The sequence below is a fragment of the Epinephelus moara genome, chromosome 10 (genome assembly GCF_006386435.1).
Source record: "Epinephelus moara isolate mb chromosome 10, YSFRI_EMoa_1.0, whole genome shotgun sequence".
In the NCBI taxonomy this organism is placed as follows: Eukaryota; Metazoa; Chordata; class Actinopteri; order Perciformes; family Serranidae; genus Epinephelus; species Epinephelus moara.
The window spans coordinates 37,813,246-37,825,858 of NC_065515.1; the positions used below are offsets into that span (position 1 = coordinate 37,813,246).

Consider the following 12,613-nt stretch of genomic DNA (forward strand, 5'->3'; position numbering starts at 1 on the left):
TTAATTGCACTACACTGTTTTCTTTTACTTTTTTTCTCCTCTCTCCTTGACATCTTGCATGTTGTCTGGGCGCAACAGTCCAAGCTCAACAGTCCAAAATGGCGACAGCGCCCCTAGTGGCTGTTGGCAAAAATTCAACGGAGCTTCGCCTCTTGGTATCCATGCTCTTTGGTTTACATCGAGCAGCCACAGTGAAGACGCCTACGCAGTTCTGCATGCTGTTTTTGAGTTATATCCCTCTATGTAAAAGTCAGACACTGATGAGAGAGGCTGTGCATCATCCCTGCAGTGCTGAAAATAAAGTGCCGTTCTTTAACGCAGACGAAGTCCCGTTGTGTATGTGTTGTTGCCACAACGAGCTAACACAAGCTAAAGGAGCTAATGGTCTTCGGAGGTCCCTTTACTACGGTTCGGGGGTTTGCCAGCTTGGCGTTGTCAACACTTATTATCATATTTACACAACGGCATGTCATTTATGTCCCTACACGGTGCACGTCTAAAATCCTCCTCTGCTCTCTGTGTCGTGCACGGCGGAGTTCGGCCCTGATGCGCACACAGACACAGACAGGCGTACACACAAAAGCACTGAAGAACTCGTTCCCTTTCTTGAGAACGAGTTCTTCCCCGCTCGCTGCCATGTCGTGTTGTTGTCAGGAGTTGTCCTTCGCAGTGTTTACATAGCTGGTTCATATTTGGTCATAATCAACCAAGTTCCTTCACCATTCGTTGAATTTGTCTGGCAATTTTAGCATTTAACCGTACATGCAGAAGTTCCTAAATCTTATTTTTTATCCAGTCAGACATTTTTGTTGGTGTCTTTGTGTAAATGCCCCTTCTTCTTCACCTTCCAATGTTTGTATTTTTCCAATTTTGTGCCAGTCGCATGATACAAATATCATTAACAAGCCCACTCACCGTGAATTCTCCAGACAGTGACCTGTCCTATTCACACATGGGCTCAATTAAATTACATTACATTACATGGACTTTGTATTAGGGAGCCTGCAGGGTGAGGTCTGTATAATGTCCGGTCAAATTGATCCGGACATTGCGTTCTCATATACAGCTTCTTCGGATAATGTTTGCACAAGGTTTCAGTGCATGTGTGAAAGGGGCTTTACATAGCAGTTATTACATCATCATTTGGTATCCTCTTGCCTATATGTGTATATCTGTTGTTGGTTGCACATCAGGCCATCAGTTTTTATTCTTCTTGTCCTGTAGAAAAAACTTCATGCTGCAGAGTTTGTCTCCCAAGAGTGCACCAATCATTTAAAGTTGGTGATATCATGAATTCAGTTTGCCCGAACTTGGACAGTAAAGGTTTTTTATCATTTTTTGTTTTTGTGTAATTCAATCAGTGCAAGAAACTCTAATCAGTGTGTCTGAACCATGAACTTGCGTGTTTGCTTATTTACAGGTTTTAAACCGTGTTGTTTTCTGTCTTTTCAGGATGGTTCCTACCTGGCTGAGTTCCTTCTTGCCAAAGGCTATGAGGTGAGAGAGAAATCCAGACTGCAGGCGTAACAGTACTAAGAATTTGTCCTGTGAAAGCTCAGACACACACATACACAGAAATGAATGCAGACACTGGTGAACGCCAACGAACACAGACACACACAGAGCGACATTCTCTCGATAAGCTTCATCCAGCCCTAGCAGTGTGTGGGAGCTCCTGACGTAATTGTGACTTTGTGCATGGACTGACTCACACCTCACCCTGATAAGCTGCTTCAAGCCTGTTAACCCCTCACCTTTTACCGCAGGGTCAGACCATTAACAGGGAAATGGTTGTTATTATACGGTCATATGAGTGAGGTCACTAACTTTGACCTGCTGCACGATGTGTTTTCAGGAGCAAAAAAAGTCAACAGCCCGCTGATGGATGTAGTGGTTAACAAGCTGTTTCTGCTACGTAAGGCTTCGGCATTGGTTTCACAACCATGAACAGTGACTATACATAAAGTTCAACACACTTGCATAAACATACACGTTGCTCTAGTGCACATTGTGTTTCCCTGACAGTAGCTGCATGACTTCATTTCCCCTCACATGTGTTGCAGAAGACACACAAACACACACCTTCATCCAAGCCTGCCTGGTCAGCTTCGCCATCTGCTGCCTGCCTCAGAGACAGCACAGAGGAAATGGACAGGGTCCAGGTCTGGGATGCTGCATGTAGAGGGGGTGGGATGGAGGATGGGGGGTGGGGGTGGTGGGGCATTAAAGAGGAGCTTACAGGCAGGCAGGAAGTGCACAGTGAATAAAGGAAGTAAGGTCAGGGCACAGCGTCCTCCCACTAATGGACTCCCCTTGGATCAGGTTCTGTTATCATCTCTGAGCAGAGCTTCCTCACACATTCCCCGTAGAACATGGAGTACAGATCACAGGCAACCTTAAAAACACAGCAAGCTGGAGCCATGAGACACAATATTGATATGATCAACTGTTGCAATCCAAAATATTGCTGGTCCAAAAATCTTTCGGAGAAACAGTAAATCAAAGTTGGCTACTATATCACTATATTAGAGATCTTTTAAATATGTTGCTACGGACCTGAAGAAAAAAGCTTTCAAATAAATGAATAAAGTAAAATAAATACATAGAACAATACATACTGTGTACATACATATCACACAGTAAACATGACAAACTACAGCTAAATTGTACATCTAAATTCAAGCATGATCATGATATGTGACATTTATAACAACCTCCCAGCTGTAAGAAGAGCCCAGGTTTATGTTAAGGTCAGAACAGTGATGGTAAAATAGAATATTAATTCATCCGTCCAGCCATCCATCCATCCATCCATTCATTTATGTACCTCACCGCTATCCTATTGGGGGTTGCAGGGGGGCTGGAGCCTATCCCAGCTGACATTAGGTGAGAGATGGGGTACATTTGCAGGGCTGACATATGGAGATAGCCAACCATTCACACTCACATTCACACCTATGGTCAGTTTGGAGTCATCAATTAACCTGACCTGCATGTCTTTGGATTGTGGGAGGAAGCCAGAGTACCCAGAGAAAACCCACGCTGACGGGGAGAACATGCAAACTCCGCGCAGAAGGGATCCCCCACCCTGGGTTGAACCAGGAACTCTCTTGCTGTGAGGCGACAATGCTAACCACTGCAGCACCGTGCCGCCAAAAATAGAATATGCCTGTTTTGATGTATTGCAAGATGATATGATCACATTTTATAATCAAATTGACTAAGTTTAGTAGGTGCTTTCAGAACCAGTTTGGTTAGAAAATTGATCAGCTCATAGAAAAGTGTTAAAATAGTAGAAAATAATTAAGACCAACGTTAACTGGGGTTAAGACTGAACCCATCTGATAAAAGCTGGATCTTCAAAATAGCATAACACCTCACCCACGTACAGATACAACGGTGGCTGGCTGCCTCATGAGTCTGAAGCTTTTACTTTTCCACTTATTATTTGTGTTGAATAGTTTTTAGCTTTGTATTATATTTACCATGCAAAGTGTTGATGAACAAGAATGTGTTAATAGAACTGTGTGAGGAACCGTTTCAGCCATGCAGCTTTCATCCTTATATCTAAAGGTGCTTTGGAGGTGTCCTGCTGACACACCTGCCAATACAAAGCAACCAAAACCTGCATGCTGCGATAATGATAATGATGAAGTTGCGGTAATTTCGCAGTAAGCCTTACTGACCAAACTTAACTAAGTCAAAACAAAGGTTTCCAGCAATGTAAATCCCTCACTCATTTGCTGACCTTTCAGCTGGATGTTGTGACATCCTTGGATGGAAAAAAAATCAGTAATTCCTTTTGAGCAAACTGGTTAATCTGAAGGCAACAAATGCCCTCTGCAACAATGTTGTTTTCGGTTTTGAGCGTGCTTGTCTTGGGTCTCTATTTAAATAATGAATTTGTGCAGCCAAAAGACTGTAACATGTGAACAGCTCCAAATATAATAATAGCACACAATGGAAAATTGATCTACATTTAGGTCCTCTGTATGTTAAAGCTGGTCCCCTTATTACTGTATGCACATTTTCAGTTTATTTAGTTTAGTTAACATTTGATTGACATTGAATGGCATCCTGTTGCTTCTCCCGTCCGTTCTTGTAAATGTGGGGGTAACTCAACTATTTCTTGTAGCTGCTTCACAGTAAAAACAATGATCAGCAGTCTTTCCTTCTGTAGGAGCTTATTTTGTGAAGGAGCTGTGTCTTGCAGTTTGCATAAACAACTTACTAGTTTAAAAAATATTGTTTCAAGACAGTAGGAATGTGGTCTTCAAAGGTAACTAAGTATAGTAATGATTGTAATAATGATAATGTTAAAACTGATTTGGTCTAAACAATTATAGTAAAAATAAAAGAAATATAGTATTTTAATGCCTGTCTCCTTTCCTCACAGGTTCATGGTATTATGCGTCGTTCTAGCTCCTTCAACACAGGCCGCATTGAGCATCTTTACCAGAACCCCCAGACCCACACTGAAGGCAGTAAGTATCCTGTCTACGTCACATTTTCAGATGTGGCTGATGATTTATTATGTAAATAATCAATAATGTGATTTACTGATAGTGTATCTCTGTGTGTTTGTCCCTGTGTTTCCCAGACATGAAGCTGCATTATGGCGATCTGACTGACAGCACATGCCTAGTGAAGATTATCAATCAGGTGAAGCCTACAGAGATCTACAACCTGGGCGCTCAGAGTCATGTCAAGGTAGGGTGATCCCACAAACAAATCAGCATTCTCACTGTGTTCCTCCAAATGAAGACCATCTCTTTTTTAAACACCCTTCCCCATTAACATTGTTAAGTAATTTCCTTTTCCCTGGAATCACTGCGCATGGGTTGTGTTAAAGAGCCAGACAAAGTAAAAGAGTTCATTAAAGTCTTAACAGGAGTGGTAGGACCAGGAGTAATGAATAAGGTTGTGTGTTACTTCCAGAGTAGACTGGATTCTGTTCTGTCTGATCTGACTCAAAATGTAAAATGGTGATAGAGGTCACTCACCTTTTTAGGTAATGATCTGGTTTGATTGATTTGTAATCCATCATGGAAAACAATTTATATTTGTTTTTGTAGGTTATATTCAGTGGCACTCTATCATCACATGATAATAGATTTTTGAGCAGGTGCTGTAATGATAACCCTCCTTATTGCCGCATTAAAGGGCATTCTAAAGAGTGACATTTTAGATTCTGTTATTAAATAGTGTGGTCAGAGATTTGGATGTGTTACGCTTGTAGTAGTAGCCTCAAATGGCTAGCCTAAAGCATAGATGAGAGGTGGACTACAGAGGTCTGACAAGCTCTCTTCTTTTTTACTCTATAATCCAAGATTTCTTTATTTTTCATACTTTGATGTGTTAAGTTTCTCCTTTTTAAAAACATATTGATCAACTGAATTTTAAGAAGGATAACTAGCATGTCAAGCAACATTCACATGCTTTCAAGTTTATTTTTATAGCATACCTACAACATGAGTTGAAGACAGACTGCTAAGAAACCAAATTGTTCCAAAGACTGGAGTTATATTTTATCTGCAGTCATTTAAGGTGCAAGAGCTTGTGATTAATGGGCTGAAACATACAGTGTGCATAGCACCTTCAACACACTCTAAGTCTCTAACACCTATTTTCCACTATTGCATCTAAAAAATGTAAATGTCAAATCAATTTTGAGACCTAGTGGATGCCAGTTCCTCCACAAATATAGTTCACTGTGTTTGAGTGTCAGTGAGTGCATATGGTCAGTACTGACTGCTGCTGTGAATGGTTAAAAGCAGATGATGTTTAAAAAGGGACTCAGTTCTGGGAAGTGAGCTGCTCATGTGCGGAGGACGCTAGAGCTGATGGGACAGGAAGTAATGTTTTCTTGGATGGGTCAGTCTGTGCCACAATGTCCCTTTTGTCTCAGAGCTCCGCGGTGATCCCAGGAGATCCCTTGGCGCCTCCCCCCCTCTCCCCTTTCTGCCCCTCCACACCAGGATCTGACACACATTCTCCAGGCAGCACTGATCCTGCTTCACCATGGCGGTTTGGGTGGGATACGGAGCCAAGAGCTTAGTCAGATCATAGATAATAAGGCCATTTGTAATAAGAACATGAGACACTGCTTTTCAATAGTAGTAGTTTCTTCATTGAATCCAGCCACATTTGGATATGACTGGAATCATTTCATCATCCAGTTCAACTCAGTTTGTTTCCAGTCTTTGAATCCCTGAGTTTAACTGGAAGAGCCAGGTCAGCCTGCATGTCTCAGGGGTGTAGTCCAAGCTTCGCTTAAAAGATTAATTCATTAATTTATTGGTAAATCAACAGGAAACGTATGAATTTTAGTCAGTAATCTTTGAATTATGTTTTCACTGGCAAATGCTTCCCTAATGAAGTAAAATGAAGCAGAAAATCTTACTTAATTTGCTTTTCGGCACTTTTAGGTAACAAGCTGACAGACAAAAATATTTGCCGAATAAACCAGTGGTGGCAAATGTTTGCTTATTTACACACGAAGCAGACACAGAGCAACATGATCATTCATTTGGAGTGGTGTTTGTGTCCACCTGATGAATGTAGGTCCTTCATTCACTCTCCTGATAGCTCTGGTTTGGTCTCCACCAACTTTTGAGGGAAATATTAGTCTCTTTAGCTAGTAGATGTTACAGTTTCTTAATCAGCTGGTCTCTAACTATAGCCCTTTTTAAATAGGAATTGTGCAAATTTACAGGAAAGCCCAATCAGTCTTTTTCAGCATTGGCAGTATAAAAACAAAATTGGGGAGTACAGCAAAATGCCGCTTACCTACTTTTGTTCATACAGAATGTGCCTTTTTCGGGGCAATGGGGGTGTAAGCAAGTAACAAAACATGTAGCTCAGCGTGTGATGTAAACAGTGACGTACTCCGAGGGAAGCCGCAGCTGGTCAGTCCTTCGGCGATTCTCTCATAAGTTGGCCTGTCCTTCACCGTCCCCTGTATTTGACGGTTAATGGCCTCTTCGTTTGTGAGGACAAGTTTGACGGTTAATGGCCTCTTCGTTTGTGAGGACAAGGAGGGCGCGCAATTCCTTGTCTCACCAGTTGCTCATCTTTACTGTAGTGTCTGTCAGGTTTGCGTTTCCCTCTTGCTACTAGTACTAGCTTTTCCCTCTTGCTACTAGTACTAGCTGCTCATTCCTGCTATCAGCTGTTTCCTGTTTATCCACTGCTAGTGGGTCGCACATGTGGCGTCATCAACAGCTCCTCCCAATCCTCGCCAATCCGGCTCTGTGTGTCTAAACGCTCACAGCTTGCCGGCAAAACGGCCCAACATTCGCCAAAAATCTGGCGGTGTAAAAGGGGCTTATGTCTGTCTGTGGTTTGGTGCTGGGCAGGTAGTGAACCATGGATTTATCAGATCTTACTTGTTGCAACAATGTTGTGTCGACTGGTATTGTTTTCACTTTGTGTGTGTATCATCACGGCAAACTGTAGTACTGGTGGCACCTACTGTGGCAAGAACTACCACAAAAGCCATTCTATGTTTTTGTTAAGTGTGTTGATGATAAACTGTTTGTCTGTTTTTTAAGCACTGCTTTACTGCTGTACTGTTTCATTTCATTGTATCATTAACTAAAGACCAAACGATTAATCAAGAACATTACTGGCAAATAAATTTATAATGAAAACAAAACAGTTCTACCCAAGATGACCTTTGAGACTCAATCATACAATAACTGTGATCATATAGTGAAAAAGGCTAAAGAGTTATTCGAGACATTGTAAGTATAAAAAATATATAGGATTTTTAATCAAGATATTTGGTTTACAGCATACACTGTATAAAATAATGGACGCAGACTCCCGTTTTGAAGCATTTCGGCCGTCGCCATTTTGGTTTTTTGGAGCCAGTGACCATATTTGGACGAGAGGATGGAGCTGTGGAGGAGCGAGGGGTGGATCTGATTTACAGACTGTCAGGACACCTCACACACAGCCTGTCACCTCAGGGGCCGCACCCTTAATTATTCATAACTTGAAAATACACAGAATACAGTTGTTAACAGGTGGGTCATATATTAGAATTCCCCACCCCCCCATATGGTTGTCATGAGGGGGAACATTAGGTTTAGAGACCAAAAATGTTTCTTGTACCAGGCTGTAAACATGTTTACTTCTTTTTAAAGGGCATTTAACATTTTAACATGGGTGTCAACGGGGATTAGTCAATGGGCACTTAGCATTGGCTTCATTTTTCAGCCCAGGAGGTTGCCACTTGGTTTACAACAACTTTCCTCTCAGTTTGTATAAAGGGCATTTGACAATGTTTTCATCTTGTGTTTGCTGATAAATGATCAAAAGAAAAATAGATTACTCACTGTTAAGGATAATTGTTTGCTAATGCTCAATGACTGTCAAAGTGGGACTAAGAATGAAAAAAGAGGAAAGACAGTAAAAAAGAATGAAGGAAGACAGACGGAAAAAAAGAAGAGAGTGGGAAAATGAGTGAGAAGGGAGATAAATGATGACTCCTCTCTCCACATCCTTTGTGGTCAGAGGCCATGACTTTGCTCCCACCTCCCACATGGTAGATCATCTTCAGGCCACACACGCACACTGAGTGACAGAAAATCCCTGTACCTGTATGAGGCTGTCCTATGTTTATTTGTTTCCACACCAATAAACCCGGCGCTGGTAGCTCCTCACCACATGCTGCCCGCTCTGAACAGCTGAGCCGGCTGGATTACTGGCAGCAGTGGTGTGGAGCAATTTCCAGTCTGTCCCACCACAGAGGAAAAGATCACTCACACCGGCTACTCAGCATCTCTCTCTTCCTTCCCATCAGCCTTCTCCCTGCTGCCGCCGTCTTACAGGGAATCCCTTCTGAATTATTTGAGTTGTAGTATTGGTTTGAGATGGGGTGTCTGTGTGTGTGGGTGCTGGTTTCCGCTGGAGAGAGTCATCACAGAGAACAGAGTGAAGGTTATTCTGTAATGCTGCAGGGGTGGAGGTGTACAGGGAATAGTGGACGGACACTGGAGAGGCAGAAAGGCAGCCAGCTGCAGTATCAAAAGACCAGTACACAAACAAAACAGAAGGGATATTATGTCTTTTATATGTGGCTGTAACAGCAGAAGAATTGATCAGATTCATCTTTGTACTCAGATAACTTTCCTGAAAGCAAAATTCCAAATATAGGAAAAATGGCCAAAATACTTGTAAAAAAAAAAAAAAAAAAGTATTTCACATATGAGTTTCTGGTGGATTGTTTATGATAGTGCTCTGCTCCAACTCAACTAGTATAAGCTGTAGGGAAATAATTATGGCCATTTCACATTATCAGAAAAGTAAATAATATTAATTATACAAACAGTAAACTACTTCACTAGTTGTCACAAAGTGTCTATAGCCATTGGTTGTATTGGTTGTCCTATGTAGTGTTAAGAGGTGTTTTGAGCTAAATGCTAATGTTAGCATGATAACTCAGTTACATGTTAACCTTCTTGTGTTTAGCAGCATGTTAACATGTTAAACATGTTCACCATTTTATTCTAGCATGCTAACCTTTGCGTTTTATTACTAAAGACAAAGTTCAACTGAGGCTTAGGCTGAGAATGTCATTTAGGTCCGTGCCAGAGACCACACAGTCAGTTTGAGATTCTTCTGTTTTTTTAATGTCAGTCAGTGTGCAGAGTACTTCTGGGGAAGTTTCGGTCCCCAGATCTAGCTGGAGAGTGAGCGCTCTTCACTTTCACGCTGCTCTTGACTACAGGGTGAGTCTGAGTGAGACAGAGGCAGCTGCCAGGAGGAAGAGAGGCTTTGCCTGGTCAGGCTTTGAGATAATGTTATCTTCTGTCTTCTGCTTGGTGGTGAATTTACAGCTCCTAGCAACTTAAAATGATGCGGTCTCTGGCTTTTGTTTGATATCTTGTGTCGGAAAGTTGTTGTTGTACATTTGAGAACTGTTGAGTGGTTGCCACGCAAAAGCTTGGAGGATTAGCTTGGCTTGTTTATTATATTATGTGACCATTGCTGTGAGCCTGAACATCCTGCCAAACCCCATTCAAACTCTATATAGTCAAACATTAATATTGAACAGCCATTTTAGTTTTGACTGACATATGTCTGAGGTGGGCACAGCCCTGTTGTCATTAGATGGTAAATATCTGGTCATAAACCAAAGTATTAAGAGTCACATTTTGATCAGCATGATCAAAGGATCATGATACAATTTGGACCTTATGGTGGTGCTACAGTGAAACCCCGGATCATTAAAGTCACATGTTTAAAGGGTAAAAAATGCAATATCCATTTACAAACTTACTTACATTTCCAAATAAACTTGCATTGGCTTGTCTTACAGTGGGTAGAACATTGTTGTCATAGGCCAGCACGGAGTCGTGTAGTAGTCAGGTAGTGTGTGTAGTTTGTGGGCTTCATTTTATGTTGGAAGGTCCAAAGTGGAAAACAGAATGTGTTTTGCTTTACAGTGTATTCTTAGCTTGTAGCAGGAAGTGCTAGAAATAAGCACCAACACAAACATATGGATATGTTTGATGTCTTTGTTCTTACTATTTAACAGCTTCTCGCCAAATTAAAAAAGAGATCAATCTGATAAAAAAAAAAAAGGAAAAACATAAACACTGCAATAATAAATGAATTATCCATCTTTCTGAGAAAATACTTTGGAAACTAAACTCGTGAAATATGCATGGACAACGAATCCGAAAAGGGAAGTTCTTACAGGCTGCTCACAGTAATCTGTTATGCATCTGAGGGTTCAACATGACCCCATTGTGTTCTCCCACTGAAGCGCTTCACAGGAAAGCCGTGAACAAAACCGCTCAACGTCGCTCTCGCCGTGCGAGTGTTCCCACCTGCAGCTGTCACAGCAGACACAGGGAGACGGGATGAATTATTAACACACCTCGCTCATGACGGAAAATGACCTGACAGGGAGGGGGTGGGGGTGGGGGGGTGAAGAGACAGAGAAGGTGGAGTTTTGGGAGGTGAGAGGGTAAATTGAAGCAGCGGTAGGTTTCCATTTCATTGTTTTTGATGGCTTTTGAAGACAAAAGTGCAGATTGCATCTAGGAGACAGACTTCCTTCATCTATATCCTTCATTATCCATATCCGAATTCCTCCTCAGACGGACTTATCATCATCCTATTATCTTCTTACAGCTCGCTCTCTCTCTGCTACCCTTTGGTCTCTCCCCCATCCGGGTTTGCAGAAGCTCCCACGCCAGAGACACACACAGGATTTAACACGCCTGTTTCCCCACAAAGCTCCGCACTGTTTGCTCGCTGTGTTGATGCATTTATAGGCCTGAAGCAGCTATTGTGCAGCATGCCAGCAGTTTACTCTCAGATTGAGGCGGTAATACCACTACTTACTACAGTTTGTGGGCATGTTATGCAATCCTTGTAACTCGTTAGTAATGTGATTCAGTTGTTTTGACTCTCTGTGTGTCATCCAGTAGTGTGTGTTGTGTGGGTAGGGGATGTTTGAGTCTATTTAGACCCAAATGTCTTGCCTTATTAGCCCTCTCACTGTTGAGGACACATTTTTATACACAACACTTGCCATTTCTGCTCCAAAAAAAGCATCACTTCACTTTCCAGTGAAAAGCATGTGTTTTCCCAATATGGGGATTTTTGTTTTTAGATAAACTGAAGCATTAAATTCTCTTGTATGGGTTGGGATTATTCATCAGAGGCTAATCAAACTCTTTCTAAAAGCCTGTTGGATTATGTCAAAAATGTGTTGTCATGAGGCGTAAAATAAGACCTGAAATTTTTAAGAAAGTTGATATTTTCGAGAAACACGCTTTTCTCACACTGCAGCAAAACTCCCAAAACTTTCCCTCTTCTTCGGCCAATAGCACTAACTTTTAAAAACTCATTGGGTTATGAAAAAAATGCCTTGTCAAAAGCTTGAAACAAGACGTTCTTAAGTCATGAAAAGTTAACATTGTTATCGAAAATGCCAATACTGCTTATAGGCTTTTCAAACCCTTTTAAAAACACTTTTAGATCATCTCAAGTCTGCACTGTTGCAAAGCCTTAAACAAGACTGTTTCTGTTATTTCTTGATATGTTGACATTTTTGGGAAATATAGTTTTGATCAAGGATCATTATGCAAATGCCAGTCCTGCTTACCCAAAAAGTGCATTGTCTTAAAGCTTAAAACAAGATACTCCTGTAGATTATCATAAAATTATAAAGAGCTGACATTTTTGAGAAATTTGGTTATCACAGTACAGTGTCAAAACCCCAAAACCCAAAACTGAGGTGTGGATAAAGCTAGAACACGCTCTAAAAACCTCATTAGACTGTCTTAAAAATCAGTCTGTAGACTATCTTGACCACTTGATCATGGTTGTCACAGACAGTGATAATGATTTTTGAATCACTATTTCTCTACTTTTGTAGAGACTTTTTTTTGTAGAGTAAAAAAATCTTATTACAAAGCTCGAAGCAAAATTTCTTTAATTAACTTGGAGAAAAGCTGAAATCTTTCAGAAGACACAGACAAGACACATCATTTTGGACATGCCAGTTCTTCATTCTCCTGCTGACACCTATTAGATCATCTCCAAAGTTCATTTAAGGTCTGGTGTGTAGGATTCAGGGGGATTTATTGGC

General features: G+C 41.2%; 1 protein-coding gene across 1 annotated transcript in view; it reads left to right on the forward strand.

The window, feature by feature from the left end:
* Positions 1-12,613, forward strand: part of gmds (GDP-mannose 4,6-dehydratase) — a 218,111-nt gene that overhangs the window by 16,033 nt on the left and 189,465 nt on the right. The window contains exons 2-4 of the mRNA XM_050054237.1: positions 1,453-1,497; positions 4,397-4,484; positions 4,601-4,710. Of these exons, the coding sequence (XP_049910194.1) occupies positions 1,453-1,497; positions 4,397-4,484; positions 4,601-4,710 (243 nt within the window). The remainder of the gene's footprint in view (positions 1-1,452; positions 1,498-4,396; positions 4,485-4,600; positions 4,711-12,613) is intronic.